This window comes from Ahaetulla prasina, chromosome 12 (assembly GCF_028640845.1).
Source record: "Ahaetulla prasina isolate Xishuangbanna chromosome 12, ASM2864084v1, whole genome shotgun sequence".
NCBI classification, from domain to species: Eukaryota; Metazoa; Chordata; class Lepidosauria; order Squamata; family Colubridae; genus Ahaetulla; species Ahaetulla prasina.
In genome coordinates this window covers 30,188,031-30,210,070 of record NC_080550.1, presented here as the reverse complement: position 1 = coordinate 30,210,070, position 22,040 = coordinate 30,188,031, and the positions used below count along the sequence as shown (strand labels likewise).

The following is a 22,040-nucleotide window of genomic DNA, read 5'->3' as shown; positions in this document are numbered from 1 at the left end:
GATTCTATGAGTTAAACTTAGGTCTTGTTGAAGGCGACGGAGTTCTAAGTTTTCTAAGCCTAGGATTTCAAGTCTGGTGGGATAAGGTATTTTGCTGTTTTCAGAGGAGTGAAGAACTCTTCTTGTAAAATATTTCTGGACATGTTCAATTGTATTGATGTCAGAAATGTGGTGAGGGTTCCAGACAGGTGAGCTGTATTCTAGAATTGGTCTAGCAAATGTTTTATATGCTCTGGTTAGTAGTGTAGAGTTTTTGGAAAAGAAGCTGGGCAAGATTAGGTTTACAACTCTTAGAGCCTTTTTTGCTATGTAGTTGCAGTGGGCTTTGGCACTTAGATCATTTGATATGAAAACTCCAAAGTCTGTAACAGGGTGGGGGTCATCTATAAGGTAATGACCATCAAGTACGTACTTAGTGTTTGGGTTCTTTTTTCCAATATGTAAGATTGAGCATTTGCTGGTTGAGATTTGGAGTAGCCAAGTTTTAGACTAAGCGGTTAGATGATCAAGGTCTTTTTGAATGGTAGATGTATTGTTGGTGATGTTAAATAGTTTGACATCGTCAGCAAAGAGAACACAATTACTTGAGATATGGTCACAAAGATCATTTATGTATAGTATAAAAAGTGTTGGTCCAAGAACGCTGCCTTGAGGAAGATTCTCAGTCTTCCAGGCCATAGTTATCCCAAAGGTGCTTTTTTCAAGAGCCAAGTGGACTATCTTGTGAATAGAACAGAACAGAGCAGAATAGGAATAGGAATTAGAAATAGAATAAGAAATAGAATAAAAAATAGAATAGAATAAGAATAGAATAGGAATAACAGCAGAATTAATAGAATAGAATAGAATAGAATAGAATAGAATAGAATAGAATAGAATAGAATAGAATAGAATAGAATCAGAATAGAGCTGGAAGGGACCTTGGGGGTCTTCTAGTCCAGCCCCCTGCTCAAGCAGGAGAACCTGTACCATCTCAGACAAGTGACTGTCCAGTCTCTTGTGAAAAATGGCCATAAGTCGCTTTTTTCAGTTCCGTTGTAATTTTGAACAGTCACTAAATGAACCCTTGTTAAGTCAAGGGGCCATCTGTAATCTTATGCTTCTTCTTTATCAGGTTTGAAGTTCTAGATTGCCTGGAAATGGATTTGAGAAAAAAGTTGCTTTTTTCAAGAGGCAAGTGGACTTCCTGATTTTTCTTTAAAGATGTTTTGCTTCTCATTCAAGAATCTTCTTCAGCTCTGACTGGATGGTGGGGAATGGAAGGATTCCCAGAAAAATTGCAGACTACAGGAATCATTTGCGCTTCAGTTTGTGATGCAGACAACCCAGACTCATCCCAAAAGCCTCCACCTGTCTTCAACAGGGAAGGGGGACAGGGCAGAAAAACGTCTCATAGAAAGTACAAATCAAACTTCTCAATGAAAGAACCTCCAAGCGGCCTCAACGACTCTAAAGAGGATGCAAATGACCAGCTGTCTGCAATGGGTATAAATCCTTCCATTCACCACCATCCAAAGAAAAACCAGAAAGTCCAGTTGCCTCTTGGGAAAAAAAACAACCTTTGGGAGGTCCCTCTCAAGTCCATTTCCAGACGATCTGGAACTTCAAATCTGATAGAGAAGAAGCATAAAATTAAAGATAGTCCTCGACTTACAACAGTTCATTTAGTAACTTCAAAGTTAAAACGGCACTGAAAAAGCAACTTGTGACCATTTTTCACACTTACGGCCATTGCAGCATTCCCCATGGTCACCTGATCAAAATTAACTCGCTTGGCAATTGACTTATTTTGATGACGGTTGCCGTGTCCCGGGTTTGCAACCTTCTGACAAGCAAAGTCCATGGGGAAGCCAGATTCCCTCAACAACCAGGTTCCTAACTTAATCACTTCAGTGATTCACTTAAGAACTGTGGTAAGAAAGCTCGTAAAATGAGGCAAAACTCACTTAACAAATGTCTTGCTTAACAGGAATTTTGGGCTCTCAATGGTGGTCATAAATCGAGGACTACCTGTATTTGGTAATGCAGAGACTTTGATTCTTCCCATTGACTGTACAGTAGTGGCCAAAATTGTGGAAACCTTTTGGGAAAAGTGTATTTTCTAAAACTAGCTAATAACACCACCTTTTTTTGGAGTAGTACCATGAAACTACGTATCACTGGAAAGATAATTGAATCAAGAATGTAATGCAATAACGTATGAAGGATTTGCTATTAGAATAGCAGTTACTGTATAAAGAAGAACAGTGAAACTCACAGAAAAAACGAGATATACAAAAATATCACCATGTCGGTGAATACTTAGTTGGGTAACCTTTAGCATGAATTATGGCCTTACAACGTCTTCCCATGGAGTGAACCAAGTCTTTCAGTTCTGCAGCTGTTCTAATGTGAAAGCAAGATTGAATGATGGCTTCTATTAACTGGGTTTTATTGCTCGGTCGCTTCTGACTAACAAGTTTCTTTAGTCGGCTCCATAGATTTTCAATTGGGTTAAGGTCTGGGCTATTCCCAGGCCATTCCAGCAGTGGAAACTCCCGCCCCCCCACAAAAAGTGGTGTTATTAGCCATCAAACCTCAAAAATAAATTTTCCAAAAGGTTTCCACAATTTTGGCCACTATTGTACGTGAGCTGCCCAGCAGCCGGTTTAGCTGAAGAAAGTGAAAACATGTCAGTTAAAAGATGAGACAATGCAAGAGTTTCTTTTAGATTTTCACATGTAAACAATCACATCATTCACTATTCAGTTTAAAATGCAAATACGGCCGTGCAGGAGCCGAGAAACTGAAGCAGCATCAATAAAAATCATTCTTGGGTTCTGATCCCAGTTATGAAGAAGACATAAATCCATCAAAAAAAGAAAAAACCCTGCACCAACAAAGCAAAATTTGGCAAGGGGCATTGGTCACTTCCCAGGAGGCAAACGATGCTAAAGTGTCTTTAAAATGCACCAGTTTCTATTTCACCCAAGACAAAGAAGCCCAGCTGTTTCAAGAGCTGGCTCTCTCCATCTGGTTCCTTCAGAGAAGTTGTGCCAATGACTCACTGGGGTGGCAGGTGGGACCCAGGTCCCACAGATGGTGCCAACTTGAGGAAGGCCCAATTTACATGCTGGTGACTGACACTTGAGTCCAAGGGTGTGCATCTTGAAAAGCAAAGGGAGTTCGGAGGCATGATGTAGCTCTCAGCTGCTGCTTCACTCATGAATGAAGATTAGCTCATGGCTGGCATTACAAGACTTGGGGCTTAAAAAGTCAGTTCCGTTATAAAGAAAAAGCAAGCTACGCAGTGAGTGAAACAAAACTAGAACAAAAAATATGGGAGAGAAATCATCACATTCAGAGGTGCTATTCCACAAGTTCTGACCAGTTTTGGAGAACCGGTAGTGGAAATTTTGAGTAGTTCGGAGAACTGGTAAATGCCACCTCTGACTGGCCCCACCCACATCTATTCTCTGCCTCCTGAGTCCTATTCTATTCTATTCTATTCTATTCTATTCTATTCTATTCTATTCTATTCTATTCTATTCTATTCTATTCTACTCCACTCCTGTATTGTGTTGTGTTGTGTTGTACTGTGCTGTACTGTACTCTACTCCACTCCACTCCTGTATTGCATTGCATTGCATTATACTCCACTCCACTCCACTCCACTCCACTCCACTCCACTCCTGTATTGTATTGTATTGTATTGTATTGTATTGTATTGTATTGTATTGTATTCTATTGTATTGTATTCTATTGTATTGTATTCTATTCTATTCTATTCTATTCTATTCTATTCTATTCTATTCTATTCTGCTATGATTGGGGAAAGGGGCAGGGGCTCAATCCCATTTGGAAGGGGGCAATGAAAACTCTATGGGACTGGAAGCTACCCCATGGCTCAGCCTAAAGAAATAACATGGCTTAATGGTTACCTACCGATGCTGAGGCCCTTCTGTTGTAGTCCGGGGAATGGGGCCAGGAGTACGGTTCAACCGATGCAGCACTGGTTATGAAGGCTGTTGCATACATGATGGCGGCTGAGACATTTAACACCACAAGCTGGGGAAAAGAGGAGAGAACCATGGGATCCAGAGGTGAAAATTTCTTAAGATTCTGGACTGGATCTTGGCAGGGGCTCAGCCCAGGTTTTAGCTTTGCTAGCACCAGCAAAGCTTTTTTTCTTTTTAATTATTTTATTTGCAACATTAAAAATACAAAGTCCAAAATGAAAGGAAAAAATATAAAAACAGAACTAAAGAAGACATAAAATAAAAATGCAGTACATACAAAAGAGAAAGAGAAAAAGCCAGAGGGCCTGTGTGTGCCACCTCTGGTAGGTGTGCCATAGGTTTGCCATCATGGTTATATAGCAATAGCACTTTGGCTTACATACCACTTCATAGTGCTTTACAGACCACTCTGAACAGTTTAAAAAGTCAGCCTATTGCTCCCAACAATATGGGTCCTCATTTTACCAACCTCGGAAGGACGGAAGGCTGAATCAACCTCGAACTAGTCAGGATTGATCTGCTGACTGAGGGCAGAGTTAGCCTGCAATACTGCATTCTAACCACTGTGCCACCATATATATCCTTTAAGGCTGTGATGGTAAAACTACGGCATGCATGCCATAGGTGGCACACAGAGCCCTCTCTGTGGGCACGCGTGCCATTGAGAGCTGCACTTCCGGGTTTCATCACACACATGCGCCCTGGCCAGCTGCTCTCTTCTGGGTTCCAGCACACGCATGTGTACCACAACCCGGAAGAGAGCAGCTGGCCAGTGTGCATGCACACAATAGAACCCGTAAGAGCAGCTGGCCACTATATGCATGTGCACTGGCCAGCTGCTCTCTTCCGGGTTTCAGCGCTCCAGTGCATGCACCCTCCAGTTTTGGCACTCGGTGCCGAAAAGGTTAGCCGTCGCTGCTTTAAGGCATATACATCCTTAAACAGGTTATCATCCTGCTTTTGAAAAAAGACAAAAACTTTGATTACACAGACACTCATTAATGGATGTCCATCCTGGTTGGTTGCTTTAACCTCTGACAAAATTAGTGGACCAGAGGAATGCTGTCGATATAATTAACTTGGACTTCAGTAAAGCATTTGATAAAGTAGACCATAACCTACTACTAGATAAAATAGAAAAATGTGGGTTAGACAGCACCACCACCAGATGGATTCATAATTGGCTGACCAACCGCACTCAACTACATCCAGATGGAGGGAAGTATGCAGTGGAGTACCCCAAGGCTCTGTTTTAGGCCCAGTACTCTTCAACATCTTCATCAATGACTTGGACGAGGGGATAGATGGGGAACTCATCAAATTTGCGGATGACACCAAGCTGGCAGGAACAGCCAACACTCCAGAAAATAGGCTCAAGATACAGAAGGATCTTGACAGACTTGAACAATAGGCGCTATCCAGGGGTGAAATCTAAAAATTTTCCCTACCGGTTCTGTGGGTGTGGCTTAACTGGTGGGCATGGCTTGGTGGTCAGATGACTGGGTGGGCGTGGCCAATAACAATAAATAATAAAAATAATAAACAAAGTATACAAAACAATAAGAGGTACCAAAAACCAACTTTCACACTTTACACACACACAACACAACACAACACAACTGACTCATACACAATGTAAAAGCAGCTGCATCTCACCCAAAATGGCCCCTGCAACAAGCAGGAACCTCACAGAGCCACAAAAAGCTCAAAAACCAACTTTCACACTTTACACACACACAAAACAACTCAACTGACTCACACACAATGTAAAAGCAGTGGCACTTCATCCAAAATGGCCCCTGCAACAAGCAGGAACCTCACACAGTCACAAAAAGCTCAAAAAACAACTTTCACACTTTACACACACACAACACAACTGACACACACACACACAATGCCACATACAGCTTTGTGAGATTTTGTGTGTTTGTATAGTTACAATGAAACACTACAGAAACACACCAAATCTCAGAAAGCTGCACAAATATTTTATTTTATTATTTTATTTTATTTATATTTTTTAGATCAGGGGTCTCCAACCTTAGTAACTTTAAGGTTTGTGGACTTCAATTACCAGAGTTCCTCAGACAGCAAAGCAGGCCGATTGCTGACTGAGGAGATGAATTTCAGGCAGGCAGGTTCAGTTGCTAGCTGATGCAACTGATGTAAAGCATGGCTTTCCCAGCCTGAAAGGAGCAGTAATAAGGTAAGTGCTTCATCGCAGCCCAGAACCTCTTAAAAGGAGATTTTCTGCAAGCTCTTCAGCTGAAGAGCTTGTAGAAAACATGTTTTTTAAGGTTCTGGTGATGAGGAACGAAGCTGGGATTGCCAGAGGAGCCTTTTAAAACCTTTTTTTTTTACAACCTCTTCGGCCGAAAAAAAGAGTTTAAAGGGTTCTGACTATCATCAAAGGCTTTAAAAGTTAAAAAAAAACCCTCTGATGATGGCGCGGCTCAGCAGGGGCAGGGGGCGAGGCCAGGGATTTTTGCTACCGGTTCTCCGAACCACCCGCTGCCATCACTACCGGATCAGGCGAGCCGGTCCAAACTGGGAGCATTTCACCCCTGGCACTATCTAACAAAATGAAATTCAACAGTGAAAAAAGTAAGGTTCTACATTTAGGCCAAAAAAACAAAATGCACAGGTACCTTATATGTGGTACCTTCAGAGGTGGGTTGCTACTGGTTCTGAACGGTTCGGGAGAACCGTTAGGAGAAATTTGACGTGGTTCCCCGAACCGGGAGTGACTTCTGGCTGGCCACACCCTCGAACTGGTTCCCGGTTCCCCCTCACTCACCCCGCCCACCTGATGCTCGCTTGCTCGCCTTGCCTGCCTGGCCCAACCACTACTTGCAAAATCTAGCCACGTCCTTCTGCTCACCACTGCTGGCAAAGGTAAGACCAAAGGGCACAGGCTGGCAGGTGGGCGGGGGAGGGAGAGAGAGCTGGTGGAGGGGTGATACCAGCAGCTGCAGCAGGTGGTGGATCAATGTGCGTGGGGAGGGAGGGGAGCACGCAGGAGATCGTGGCACTGGAGCTCTTCTCGTGCATTTTCCCCAGCTGACCTGGCCTGCGAGGGAAGCATGCGGGAGATCCTAGCTGCAGTTTACTTATGAGCAATATTGGCCAGGAGAGGCAGGAAGAAAGGCCAATCTTGCTCACAAGTAAACTGAGGCTCCTAAGGAGGGTCGAGACTCCCTGCCCACAGCATCTTCACCTGAGAGCATCGCTGGCAGCCACTTCCTGCGCCTCCCGTCCCATGCATGAGACCTGGAGCCACTGAATATGACATTGTCATGTGAAAGGGCTGTGCAATGTACATTAAGAGGGGAAAGGCGACCCTTGTCTACAACTCACTAAAACAGTTTCATCTTTTTCTGGGATCACCCAAAAAAGTTTGGGGGAAATTTCTGCAGCCAGGAAACCTGTAAGAAGATGCAGCTGCTTTAACGTTGCAGGCAAGTGCTTCATTGGTGTTCCTGAAAATGCCATTTCTAGTTTTTTTGACAGCACGCACAGCCCTAATGCTCCAGTGTGGTGCTTTCTTTTACAGTGTGCTGGTTTCCCATTATTTAAACATGACTGATGCAGTCATTCTTGGGAGCTGAGCCACCATTCAAAGGAACAACGTAGAAATCAAAATAAGAGCCAGGGGGTTGGACTAGAAGACCTCCAAGTCCCTTCCAACTCTGTTATTCTGCATTCTATAAGCGACCCATGCAGAGATGATTGGTCACATTTTTTAATAACTGCTACACTGCGTTAGTGTGGGATGTGTTCTGGCTGAAATGAACCTGTGACTTGCCAGTCAGCACTGCCCTTTCACTTTGGAAAGGATAACAAAAGCAGCACTGTTACTCTCTTTCAACCCAGGGCAAGGCCACCAGAAATGGAGAGGCGGTTGTTGGTCACTCTAGGACAGATGAGAAGGGACTCTTAACTGTTGGGAGAGAGGATTCTAAATTGGAACTGTGTATGGAGATGTAACGGAAACCCATTTCTGTATTGTAGCTTGACCAATTTTCTTCCTAGCTAGACCTAGTTAGAACAATTCTCTGTGTTGCAAGCATCGATGGAGCTTCTCAGTCATCCAGATCAGGGGTGTCAAACTCGCATCGTCATGGCAGCATCACATGATGTATCAGGATGTTTTCCCCCCTTTGCTAAACCGGGTGTGGGCATGACCAGCATATGACGCATCCGGCCCACTGGCTATGAGTTTGACAGCCCTGATCCAGATCATGATTGTCCTAAAGTTGCTTTTCCAAAAAGCAATTGGACTTTCTTGGGGGGTTTCTTTTGCAGACAGCTGGTCATTTGCATCCTTTTAGAGTGTTGTTGAAGCACTTGGAGGGTTTATCGGTGTCCTCAGGATCACCTGAGTGGTGCTCCTGGTTCCTGTAGTCTGCCATTTTTTTCTCTGGAAATCCCTTCCTACTCCCACACCATTCAAAGGGGTTCATCCCAAATTGTATAGCTAAAAGTCTGTACACACATTTTGTGTGTGTGTGTGTGTGTGTGTGTGTGTAAAGTGTGAAAGTTGTTTTTTTGGTACCTCTTATTGTTTTGTGTACTCTATTTATTATTTTTATTATTTATTGTTATTGGCCATGCCCACCCGGTCACCTGACCACCAAACCACGCCCATCAATTAAGCCACGTCCACAGAACCGGTAGGGAACATTTTTAGATTTCACCCCTGTATCGAAGTCACGATTGTCCCAAAAGGTGCTTTTTCAGGAGGCAACTGGACTTACAAAAGGATGCAAATTACCAGCTGTCTGCAAGGAATATAAATCCTTCCATTCCCCACTATCCTGTCAGAGCTGAAGAAGCTTCTTGGATAAGAAGTGAAATATCTTACAAGAAATCCAGTTGCCTCCTGGAAAAGCACCTTTGGGACATTATTCAAAAGCACCTTGCCTTCAGAAGTTGTGGGAGCTTCATCACTGGAAGCTTTCAAGAAGACATTGAACTGCCATTTGTCAGAAATGGTGTAGGGTCTCCAGCTTGGGCAGGATGGGTGGGTGGGTTGAACTAGACCTACAAGGTCCCTTCTAACTCTGTAAATCTGTTAAATTATGATAAGAATGCATTTCCTTGGTCTTATGACTTAAAGGAGAAGAAGAGGGGCAAAAGTGAAGGTATGATTCATTTAGTCATAAAAGTTTATGATCAAGTCATAAACATATTTCACCTAGCTCAGTATTGGCTCTATTTACTCAACCTGTTTAAACAAGTTACTTAAGTAGTGGCTTCACTTGCACCGAATATGAAGCTTTTATTGTGGCTAAGGGCACTGGGCAAAGCCCATTGAGTGAGGTCACGGCTCACAATAAGTTGCAAGTTCAGAAAATGAATCAGTGCAGGAACTGAGTTCCATGCCTGGTGCACAATGGCCTTTGAGCAACAGCATCTCACAGGCTTCAGGGTGAGTCACTCTATCTGGAAAAATCAAGACATAGGTTTGAACCTCTTCAGATAGAGGTTCAGGGCCGTGGATAGCTCAGGCTGTTAGGAGCCTGTTATTAGAACACAGTAGCCTGCAATTACTGCAGGTTCAAGCCCGGCCCAAGGTTGACTCAGCCTTCCATCCTTTATAAGGTAGGTAAAATGAGGACCCAGATTGTTGGGGGGGCAATAAGTTGACTTTGTAAATATACAAATAGAATGAGACTATTGCCTTATACACTGTAAGCCACCCTGAGTCTTCGGAAAAGGGCGGGATATAAATGTAAATTAAAAAAAAAAAAGATGCCAGGAATTTGCCATTCTTCAAAGCTGAAGGAGCGTTTCAGCTCTCAGAAGAGCATCAAGAGAATAAGATCTTTTGAGAAGGGATGAGACATGTGCAATTATTGTGGATGCATCCACAATAATTGCACGTGTCTCATCCCTTCTCAAAAAATCTTATGTGATAACACGTAATTTAAGAGAAAGCAAAGAGGTGAACTTGTTCCTCGCCATTCTCTTGAATCTTCTTTTACCCTGTAGGTAGTCCTCGAGATACAAGCACAAATGGGACCAGAATATTGATCATTATGCAAAATGGTCATTAAGTGAGATGCTCACATGAATGCTTTGCCCAACAACCGTAATCCCAGTACTCACAGTTGTGGTCATTAAAAGATCTCGGGTTGTTAAGTGGACAGAGAGAAAGAACTGCCAGCTAAATTCATCTCCCGTCTGTGCATGAAAGAGAACTGCTCTGGCAGGCTGCAGGAACGGACCTTGGATTTTGGGATCTGAGTTCTGTTTCTAAAGCCCGCCAGAGAAGTTCAACTCCCCTTAGTGGGAGTTCTTCCAGTCAGATCCCATAGATAAGGGAGGTAGCAGCAACAACTTCTAGGCAGGTAGCAGCAACAACTTTCAACCTTTCCTGCCGGCTTCCCCAGTGACTTTCTGGGGAAGTTTGCAAATGGTGATCACATGATCATGGGGCACTTGGCAAACAATTGTTAACACATTGCTAAGCACCCATGTCATGATCATATGACTGCAGGAGAGGGTGCAACATTTTATAACAGTCAGAAGTGCTGAAAAGCACCCTTTCTGAGGCCACTGTAACTTTGAATGGTTGTTAAATCATCATCATAAGTCAAGGACTACCTGCATATGGCACTCTCAGATAGGGATGTGAAATATTCCTCTTCTTTACCTCTGACCTAATTTTTTTTTTCCTAAGGGGAGATTAGGCAAAAAAACCCCTACGGTATAGTTTTCCAGTCTACTGCTAACTATAGTTATATGTAAGGTTTCAAGTGGGACCAAAGATTCCCAGACAAAAGATCGCTTTTATGTAAACTTAAAATAACTATTTGGCTCAGGAATTTGAAAACAGACTTGAGCCTTCGGGCCAGCATTTCACCTCTCATGATAACTTACCAGAAGTATCTCAGAATTAATACATGCATCAATAAGAGCTGTGGTGACACTGTGGTTAAAATGCAGTACTTCAGGGCTAACTCACTGCTCACTCCAGCAGTTCAATTCTGACTGGCTCAAGGTTGACTCAGCCTTCCATCCTTCCGAGGTGGGTAAAATGAGGATGCAGATTGTTGGGGGCAAGAGGCTGACTCTGTAAACCGCTTAGAGAAGGCTATAAAGCACTGTGAAGCGGTATATAAGTTTTAAGTGGAATTGCTATTCTTTCCCACATGAAGTGGTATATAAGTGTAAGTGCTATTGCTATCAAGCTTGTCTTCCTCTCCCATTCAGGCTCCTGTGCACCTAATAGCTAGAGATGAACTGCTCCATGTCTGGAGGCAGTGGCTAGAAGCCACCAATAGACCTGTCTTTTAGATTTGAAATAGGGGCGGGTTCCAAATCCCTTCGCTACTGGTTCACTCGTGGGTGTGCATGCGTGGCGCTTCTGTGTAGAAGCGTCCGGGTGGATGGGGAGAGCCTCCCGCCGCTGCTACCGGTTCGCCTGAACTGCGGCGAATCGGTAGCAACCCACCACTGACTTGAAGGCCACCAAATATCCAATAATTTGTAAGAAACCTGGAATTTAAATTCCCAAGGATAGAAAGTTTAATGTACATCTTCTTACAACCAGTAGACAATCAACTTTTAGTGCAACTTTATTCTCTGCAATACAGATTTTAAGCTAGCCAAGCCACATTGGAGAGAATAGAATAGAGAATAGGTCCTCTAGTCCAGCCCCCTGCTCAAGCAGGAGAACCTATGCCAATTCAGACAAGCGACTGTCTAATCTCTTCTTAGAAACCTTCAGTGATGGAGTGCCCACAATTTTTATAAGTTTTAGCCAAGTCAAGATGAGGAGTCAAGGTAATTTGGGAAGAATTAGGAGATCTGACACCATGCAAGGACCTCAAAGGTAACCCAACTCCCATCCTTACATCCCAAATAGTGAGACGTGAAAGGTACTCCAGTTCAGCTGAACTGGTCAAAGGCCATCTGAAAAGAAGCTAAAATTATATATTTTCCCCAGCCTTCCACACTCACCACAATAGGCCAAGGGATCATGTAGAATTTCAACTGAAGCTGAAACAGATACATCACAAAAATAATGACTGTCACCATCCAGAAGAAGATAGCTACAAACATCACCCAGCCGTAGGAAGGGTAGGGTTGGTAGTACGTGTCGGCAATCAGGGCCCACACCAAGCAGCCCAGCACCTGTGCAAAACACAAGAAGAAGCAGATGAAAAAGGTCACACACATCCTGGGATCCGATTGCTATCTTTTTTAGTCTATATCAGGGGTCAACAACCTTAAACATTCAAAGAGCCACAAAGGTCCTAACCGGAAGCCCCTGTTCAATTCTGGAGCCGACTGGAAGTCCAGTTCCTCCATCATAGTCTCCTCCTAGCACAGCATCCTTTTTCCTCTGCTGACCAGAAGTCTGGTTCCACCACCATAGAGTCTCCTCCTAGCACAGTGTCCTTTTTCGTTTGCCGATTGGAAGTCGGTTCCCCCACCATAGAGACTTCTCTTAGTGCGACATCCTTTTTCCTCTACCTGTCCTAACCAAAAGCCCTATCAATTGTGGAGCCAACCAGCAACAGGGAGCCACAGCAAAGGGATGAAAGAGCCACATGCGGCTCCAGAGCCACGGGTTGCTGACCCCTGGTCTATATTACATTAGTGTCGTATAATATATGTGGGTATACACATAATTTTAGTTATCTTGTCATGTTTATGCAGTGTAAAATTGGAGGTGCTGACCCTTTAAGAGCTGCATGCAACAAAATTTCATTTTTAATGTATGCCAATTAGTGTACATTCAAAGTGACAATAAAGTTATTCTGTTCTATTCTATTCTATTCTATTCTATTCTATTCTATTCTATTCTATTCTATTCTATTCTATTCTATTCTATTCTATTCCATAGTCTATCCTATCCTATCCTTTCTCTATTCCAATCTAGTCTAGTCTACTCTTTCCCCTAATTGAAGAATGGATAGTAAAGGTGGTGGAATTGATGAATATGGCAAGTTAGACTGTTTTATTAAAGAAAAGATTCTATTTTTATTTCTAATCGAAAAGTGCTCATAGGCTTTGTATTCAACACTGAAAAAAAATGAAACTTTACAGCAATTGCCAAGACTCTAGGCATGTCTAGCCTAAGGAAGAGAAGGACTAGGGGTGACATGATAGCAGCCTTCCAATATTTGAGGGGCTGCCACAGAGATGACAGCGTCAACCTCTTCTCCAAACCACTTGAAATAACGGATGGAAGCTTATCAAAGAGAGATGCAACATGGAAGTAAGGACAAATTTCCTGACTGTGAGAACAATTAAGCAATGGAATGCCTTGCTTCTAGAAGTTGTGGGTACTCTATCACTGGTGGTTTTCAAGAAAGGTGTCAACCATTCCACTCAGTCATCTAGCAAAGAAAGACCCCTGGCCATTTGTTTTTGCCAAGAGTAGATACTTCACTGAAGTTTAAGAGATTACAGAAGTAGGGAAGCGGAATCTGAGGTTTTCCCACACAAACAATGCAAAGTAAAACTCCCTCCCCCCACTCATGGTTATCTGTAAAGGTCAAATTAGGTGCTTGTATATAGTTTAAGAAACAGGTTCTCGGTTCCCACCCTTGCATCCAGAAGGTTGACCTTGGCTGGCAGAAGCTTCTCACAAGGCTCAGCTGGGCTTCCATTCCCCCCCCCTCTTCTTCCTTACATTCCAATCTTTCCCTCTCCCCCTCCCCATTGCAAATGTCAGGCTGTCAGCTCATGAAGCTTGGATAGGAAAGATGCAGCCATGACAGCAACCATTTGATCAGGGTAGTACAAGTATAGTATATTCTCCTGCCTCTTGAGCAGATGATTGGACTAGAACAGGGGTCCCCAACCTTTCGGACCTCAGGGATCACTAAATTCATAATTTTAAATCCCACGGACCACTAATATGATCTGCCTAATGACCGGCTGGGTGGGCATGGTCATGTGACTGGGTAGGCATGGCCAAATCGATGTCACTCACATCGAGAGGTGCCTCACTCCTCCCCTGCCAGCCACTCCTCGCCTGCCTTAAGGACCCAACAGGAAGCAGTTGTTAGAGCTAAGCAGCCACCATGAGAAAGAGTTGGTTAGTTCAAAGGAGGCTCAGCAGAAGCACCTCACTGAGGACTACAAGCAAATCAAATCAAATCAAATCAAATCCTGTTCCTGTCAAGAGTGGCGTTCCTCAAGGCAGTGTCCTTGGACCAACACTCTTCATACTATACATTAATGATCTTTGTGACCACATATCAAGTAATTGTGTTCTCTTTGCTGACGATGTCAAACTATTTAACACCACAGACAATACATCTATCATTCAAAAAGACCTTGATCATCTAACCGCTTGGTCTAAAACTTGGCTACTCCAAATCTCAACCAGCAAATGCTCAGTCTTACATATAGGAAAAAAGAACCCAAACACTAAGTACATACTAGATGGACATTACCTTACAGATGACCCCATTCCCGTTAAAGACCTTGGAGTTTTCATGTCAAATGATCTAAGTGCCAAAGCCCACTGCAACTACATCGCAAAAAAAACTCTAAGAGTTGTAAACCTAATCTTGCGTAGCTTCTTTTCTAAAAACACCACACTACTAACCAGAGCATATAAAACATTTGCTAGACCAATTCTAGAATTCAGCTTGCCTGTTTGGAACCCCCACCACATCTCTGACATCAATACAACTGAACGTGTCCAGAAATATTTTACAAGAAGAGTTCTCCATTCCTCTGAAAACAATAAAATACCTTATCCCACCAGACTTGAAATCCTAGGCTTAGAAAACTTGGAACTCCGTCGCCTTTGACAAGACCTAAGTTTAACTCTATTGTAATGTCCTTCCTGTTAAAGACTACTTCAGCTTCAATTGCAATAATACTAGAGCAACCAATAGATTTAAACTTAATGTCAACCGCTTTAATCTAGACTGCAGAAAATATGACTTCTGTAACAGAATCATCAGTGCTTGGAATACTTTACCTGACTCTGTGGTCTCTTCCCATAATCCTAAAAGCTTTAACCAAAAATTCTCTACTATTGACCTCACCCCATTCCTAAGAGGACCACAAGGGGCGTGCATAAGCGCACAAAAGTGCCTACCGTTCCTGTCCTATTGTTTTTCTTTTCTTCTTCCTATATACATATATGCTTATACCTCCTTATATTTACTCATATATGTGTTTATATATTATATAATCTTTTTGTATGATACCTACATATATTGTTATGACTAAATAAATAAATAAATAAATAAATAAATAAATAAATAAATAAATAAATAAATAAAAGCATAGGCTTTCCAAGCAGAGGGGATACCTGCAGAAGACCTGCAGGTACCGGTGCCTGGAGGCTCAGTGGGCTGAGATGGTCAGCCAGTTCCAGGCATGATGCAGCCTCACTGGAACGAGGCCCTCCGGCTCTTTGCCACCAGTGGCACTTTTCTCCAGCCTTCACCCAAAGCCCCACACCAGGAGGCTGAAGCAGACCCCAAGGCAGAATTTCTGCCTCCCTCCGACCCATACAAGAAGACTCTGAAGGGGGAGACTCTGCAGCAACACAAATGTTCATTGCACGTATCCAGCCTAGGGGCTGTAGCTTGAGGACCCCTGATTTAGTGCAATATAAAAAAATGCAAATAATTTTTCTGTGAACCACCACAATTTTCTTGCGGACCACAAGTGGTCCATGGACCACCAGTTGGTGACCACTGGACTAGAAGACCTCCAAGGTCCCTTCTAGCACAAGGATTTACTATTCTACCAAGCTCTCACTTGGTTGCAGCTACAAGGCATCCACAGAGCTCCCAAAGAGACATTGTTTGACTCAACACAAATGCTCTGACTCCCCCCCTCCCCATTCTTTCAGCCTGGACAATGGTGTACTTTCCCCTGCCCCCCTCCGGCAGCTCCCAGAACAGATGAAATACAAGCATTTTTTTTTTAAAAAAAGATCATTTGTTTAGGAGCTGAAAAGTACAGCAGAAACACAGCTCTTGACTGAGCCCAGATTCCCACAGGGGCGTAGTAGCTCTAGATGAGAGATTTTGTCCAGTGGGAAAAATATTGGTTATCATTTCATTTTTTTTCTAGAAAGAGGAAGAAAAAGGGAGAATATTATTTTAGAACGTTTGTTGCAGTTCCTCCCTCTAAAAGCCCATTTTTGTTAGAAACACAACAAGAGGCAACCCATAAAAAATAATTAGAGATGTTTTGAAGAAACGTTTCTCAACCTTGGCCAGAAAAAGGAGGAGGAGAATAGAATAGAATAGAATAGAATAGAATAGAATAGAATAGAATAGAATTTTTATTGGCCGGGTGTGATTGGACACACAAGGAATTTGTCTTGGTGCATATGCTCTCAGTGTACATAAAAGAAAAGATACCTTCATCAAGGTACAACATTTACAACACAAATGATGGTCATAGGGTACAATTTAACACTTAATGATACAATACTTAATGATAATCATAGGATACAAATAAGCAATCAGGAACAATCAATATCAATATAAATCATAAGGATTACCAGCAACAAAGTTACAGTCATACAGTCATAAGTAGAAAGAGATTGGTGATGGGAACGATGAGAAGATTAATAGTAGTGCAGATTTAGTAAATAGTTTGACAGTGTTGAGGGAATTATTTGTTTAGCAGAGTGATGGCCTTTGGGGAAAAAAAACTGTTCTTGTGTCTAGTTGTTCTGGTGTGCAGTGATCTGTAGCGTCGTTTTGAGGGTAGGAGTTGAAACAGTTTATGTCCAGGATGTGAGGGGATATCCTGGACATAAATTGTCCAGAAGGAGAAGGAGAACTATACAGAAGGAGAAGGAGAAGGAGAAGGAGAAGGAGAAGGAGAAAACTGTGGACTCCTTAATGTTTTCTGAGCTTGGTTGATTTCCTGTAGACATTTCTTGACAGAACTAGGTAACATCATCAGAGTTAGAAGGGAGTGGGGATTGCGGAGTGGAGGAGAATGAGAAGGGGAAGAGGAGGAGGAAAACAACTGTGGGGTCCTTGAATTGTTTTCCTGCAGAGCAGGGCTCCCAGAGTTACATAGATTCTCTTCTATTGATTTGTGGTCTCTGAATTATTCACACAACTGCCATGATTTAGATCCTTAGGAAAGTCACCCAAAATCCCCTTCCATTTGGCACTGCCAAGCCATGAAATTATAGTTTGACACAGGAGCTGTGGGGGTAGGAGGCTGCCAAGAAAAGCAGGGTCAGGGGGCTGATACCTGGATCCCTAGATATCCCAGTTCCATGAAGTGGGTTGGAAATTCTTCTCCACTGCTCGTGAGGGTGTTGGCTAGGAATCCAGTTGGGACTTTTCCATGGCAGAACAATGATTGGATGGGGGCCAAACAAGGAAAATAAAGAAAATAACTTATCCAGGATGTTAACCCTTATTTTCTGGGTTCGCAATCATGGTCTGTCTTGAGACCTTGGTGGAAAACAAGCCTGTGGTATTAAACATGGCCTCTAGACCAGGGTTGTCCAACCTTGGCAACTTTAAGACTTGTGGACTTCAACTCCCAGAATTCCCCAGCCAGCATAGACTTCTGGGAGTGGAATTCCACAAGTCTTAAAAGTTGTCAAGGTTGGACAGCCCTGATCTAGACTGTATTCACCTTCAGCTCTGTATTTATTAGTGGGTCATGTCTTTGGTGTGTCTAGACAAGACGTGGGTCCTGACTACACAACTGAAACTCCAAGCCATTCTATGGATATCACATCACAATGATAATGTACAATAGGGCAGGATTTTGGTCCTGCAGTTGCAGTCATAATCAGGGCTTATTTTTTTATCCCTCCTTCTTTCATCTCAGGTACACCCCTCCCCAAACTAATCCCTATGTATGTAAAAGTAAAAAATTGAGGCAGCAATTCTCTTTTGTATTTTACTGTGCTGAAAACAAGTTGGAAACCAATTGTTATTTTTTCTTTTCCTTTTATCCCTCACTTCTCCTTCTTTTTGTTCCCCTTCCCATTTCTCTTGTTGGAAAGAAAATCCATCCAATTCAGTTCAAAAGCTGGGAGAAAGATGCTAGAAACAACATGGATGCAGATGGGAAAGATGGTTTATTGATGAAGCAGAACCAACAGCAGTCCTGGGTCAGCTGACCAAATGGTTTGATGAGTACTTGGATTTTTATACCGTTTTTTTCTACAGCATTTTGTAATTTAGAGGCTTTTTGTGTATTTTATTTGGTTTTAATTAGTTTGTCTCGTGAAGGCTGGCAATGAGTCTAAAGTGCTGGCTTACTTGGATTTTTAATCTTGTTTAACAAATATAATTAATCCTAGATGCCGGCTTCCTTGGGGTTTTAATTGTATCTTGAATGAATTATCAAATCTGCATTTCTCAAAGCTGCCTCCTGCCTCTAAAAAAACCCCCACGTTTCTCCATTTCTCATTTAGGGAAATATAATATTCTGCCTTTTTAATATTTCTCAAAATATTTCATTCTTCTGGGGGGGGGCTTCCCACACCCTATTACCTTGATTTGCATTCACATTGTATGTTATTATAATCTTAATAAAAAAGTATGTTTTAAAAAATATTTCCAACCAAAGAGCCACCGAAAGCAGGATGGTTAGTGTTCTCCAAGATCTTCTGCCTTCAGCAAGGCCCACATCAGGCTGATGGTAGGACAACCTTGGAGGTTTAAAAAAAACAGTTGTTTGTTTGTTTATAACATTTATTTGTAAGCCATCTCATATCCAATGACTCTCTGGGCAGCTAACAACATAACAACATTAAAACACATTAAACTCATCCATCATTTTAAAAAAAACACCACAGCAGATAAAAACATTAACAGAGCAAGAGTGATTCAGGGTTAGGAAACTTTATTCAAATTAGCAAACGTTTACAGACCATAAAACAGAATAACAGAGTTGGAAGGGGCCTTGGAGGTCTTCTAGTCCAACCCTCTACACAAGCAGGAAACCCTATACCCATGATGGTGAAACTATGGCACGTGTGCCACAAGTGGCATGCAGAACCCGCTCTGTGGGCACGCAAGCCTTTTCCCCAGTTCAGCTCCACCGTGCATGTGCGTGCACCTCCCGCTGGCCAGCTGGTCATTGGGTCTCTGCTGTGCATGTGTGGGGGGGCACGCATGCATACCTGGGTGGCAGGGCACATGTGCCACAAGTGCATTGCATTTGGGGGGAGGTTTGGGCACACATGCACGCTTTGGGCATTCAGTCTGGAAAAGGTTCGCCATCACAGCCCTATACCATTTTGGACAAATGGCTGTCCAATCTCTTCTTAAAAGCCTCCAGTGATGGAGCACCCACAACTTCTGGTGGCAAGTCGTTCCACTGGTTAATTGTTCTCACTGTTTTCTCCTTAGTTCTAGATAGGATCTCTCTTGTTCTCATCAACATATTCCACCGGTGCTTCTTGTCCTGCATCTCACACGCTTTTCATCTCTCACGCTTTGGAGAATAAGTTGATGAGAACAAGTGAAGAGAAACTCCTTTTCCATTCATGCTTCATTTAACGGCTAATCCTCCAGCCTTTGCTTGAAAGCTGCAGCTCTCCTCCTGGCCTGCTCGCTTTCCGGTTTACTTCTTTGTCTTTCCTCTTTCTTTTGTCTTGCAGCTTTTGTTTCCTCCATGGATTATGAAACGTGAAAGCCAAATTGCTCTTCGGTGGGAAATACAGGTTAGGAAACAGCAAGCACAGATCAAGTAGCTCTCTGAAAGAGGTTTCAGAATAAAAGGAAATAAATATGCAAGTATTCCTCCACTTATGACCATTGTTTAAAGGCCATTTGCATTTACAGGAAACGGGTGCTTTACAATCCCTAAAGCAGAACAAGTTTACATTCCATAAAGGACTGTCCGGCCATCATATATTGCTGCTCCACCTGTCCATGGTCATACGACCATATGTCAACACATGTCAATACGTCACTTTTATGACCGGTTGCAGCCTTTTTCAGTCACGGGAGTACAATTTGCAATGTTTGGGCTGGTTTCTGGCAAGAAGAAATGCCCATCCGAATGAACGGATTCATATTTATGACCACCATGTTCATTTAATGACTGCCACATTCACCTAAAAACTGTCGCCAATAAGGTTGTAAAATCACTTCCGGTCAGGTGGTCTCCTCGAACTTACAACCATAATAACAACTAGATTTTCAGTTCCAATTGCAATGATAACCTGAAAACTATTTGTACATTGCTAGAAACATAACTGGTTTTCTGTAAGTGGACAAACTGGAGGGGCAGTTTTTCCAATTTTTTTCTAGGAGGAGAGAAGAAGGCATTCTCCAAATCCAAATCTTTCTGGATTTTCAATATTAATCTTTTGAATAAAATAAAATGAATCTATTTCACTGACAGACTACATAGAATAGGATAGGATAGGATAGGATAGGATAGGATAGGATAGGATAGGATAGGATAGGATAGGATAGAACAGAACAGAACAGAACAGAACAGAACAGAACAGAATAGAATAGAATAGAATAGAATAGAATAGAATAGAATAGAGAATTTTTTATTGGCCAAGAGGGATTGGACACACAAGGAATTTGTCTTGGTGCATATGCTCTTAGTGTACATAAAAGAAAAGATACCTTCAACACAATTCTAAAGTACAACACTTAATGATAGTCATAGGGTGCAAATAAGCAATCAAATCATATTAGGAAACAGTCAATATAAATTGTAAGGATTACCAGCAACAAAGTTACAGTCATAAGTAGAAAGAGATTGGTGATGGGAATGATGAGAAGATTAATAGAAGTGCAGACTTAGGGAATAGTTTGACAGTGTTGAGGGAATTATTTGTTTAGCAGAGTGATGGCCTTTGGAAAAAAACTGTTCTTGTGTCTAGTAGCTCTGGTGTGCAGTGCTCTATAGCATTGTTTTGAGGGTAGGAGTTGAAACAATTTATATCCAGGATGTGAGGGGTCTGCAGATATTTTCACAGCCCTCTTTTTGACTCGTGCGGTATACAGGTCCTCAAAGGGAAGGCAGATTGGTAGTAATTGTTTTTTCCGCAGTTCTAATTATCCTCTGCAGTCTGTGTCTGTCTTGTTGGGTTCCAGAACCAACCATTATCATCCTATACATATGTTCAGTCTTTTAAAACTGAAGCTCCCATTTCAATATCTTCGATTATTAAATTGCCTGTCAAGCCTGAATTTGATTGGGATGTGAGATTGTTTGTATCCTTGGATATTCTGACATGAATTCAGTTTGACACAGTTTGAAGCTGAAAAAGGATAGAGCCTTCATCATTCCTACATCATACCTAGCCAATGAGTCAAACACATTCCAAGGCTGGTTGACCAGAGGAGGAGAAGAGAAGTTGCTTAGCAATCAGCTCCCATCTTGGTTGGACAATGTGACAGTTTGTTTTGGGAACTTGAGAAAACTGAAATTTATATTGGGGTGAAAAACCCGGGAACTTTAGTACTGGCTTTTCACCAGTAGCACCAAGATGATGTATCTAAATAAATTTGTTCTTTGAGGAAAAGCAATGCCTTGGAGTTTGATTTGTGATGGGTGCATTACATAATAATAATAATAATAATAATAATAATAATAATAATAATAATAATAATAATAATAATAATAATAACAACAACAACAACAACAACAACAACAACAACAGTAATAATAATAATATTTTAATTTATAGACCGCCCTTCTCCCGAAGGACTCAGGGCGGTGAACAGCCAGTTAAAATACAGGAAAACAGACAATATTAAAAACAACCCTTAAAAAACTCATTCAATTGGCCAAAACTAAAACACAGTTACACCCTATAAATTACAAAAAATTTAAAACCCCAATTAATCAAATTAAAATTTTAAAAAATCAAGCCAGTCCAGCGAGACGGAACAAATAGGTTTTAAGTTCGTGGCGAAAGGTCCTAAGGTCAGACAATTGTCGAAGTCCAGGGGGAAGCTCGTTCTACAGGGTAGGAGCCCCCACAGAGAAGGCCCTCCCTCTGGGGGCCGCCAGTCGACATTGTTTGGCTGATGGCACCCTAAGGAGTCCCTCTCTGTGAGAACGCACCGGTCGCTGGGAGATTGAAGCCGG

General features: G+C 42.3%; 1 protein-coding gene across 1 annotated transcript in view; it reads right to left on the bottom strand.

The window, feature by feature from the left end:
• PLLP (plasmolipin) overlaps positions 1-22,040 on the bottom strand; it is a 61,405-nt gene that overhangs the window by 2,010 nt on the left and 37,355 nt on the right. The window contains exons 2-3 of the mRNA XM_058155672.1: positions 11,967-12,140; positions 3,925-4,047 (exon numbers count right to left, since the gene is read on the bottom strand). Of these exons, the coding sequence (XP_058011655.1) occupies positions 3,925-4,047; positions 11,967-12,140 (297 nt within the window). The remainder of the gene's footprint in view (positions 1-3,924; positions 4,048-11,966; positions 12,141-22,040) is intronic.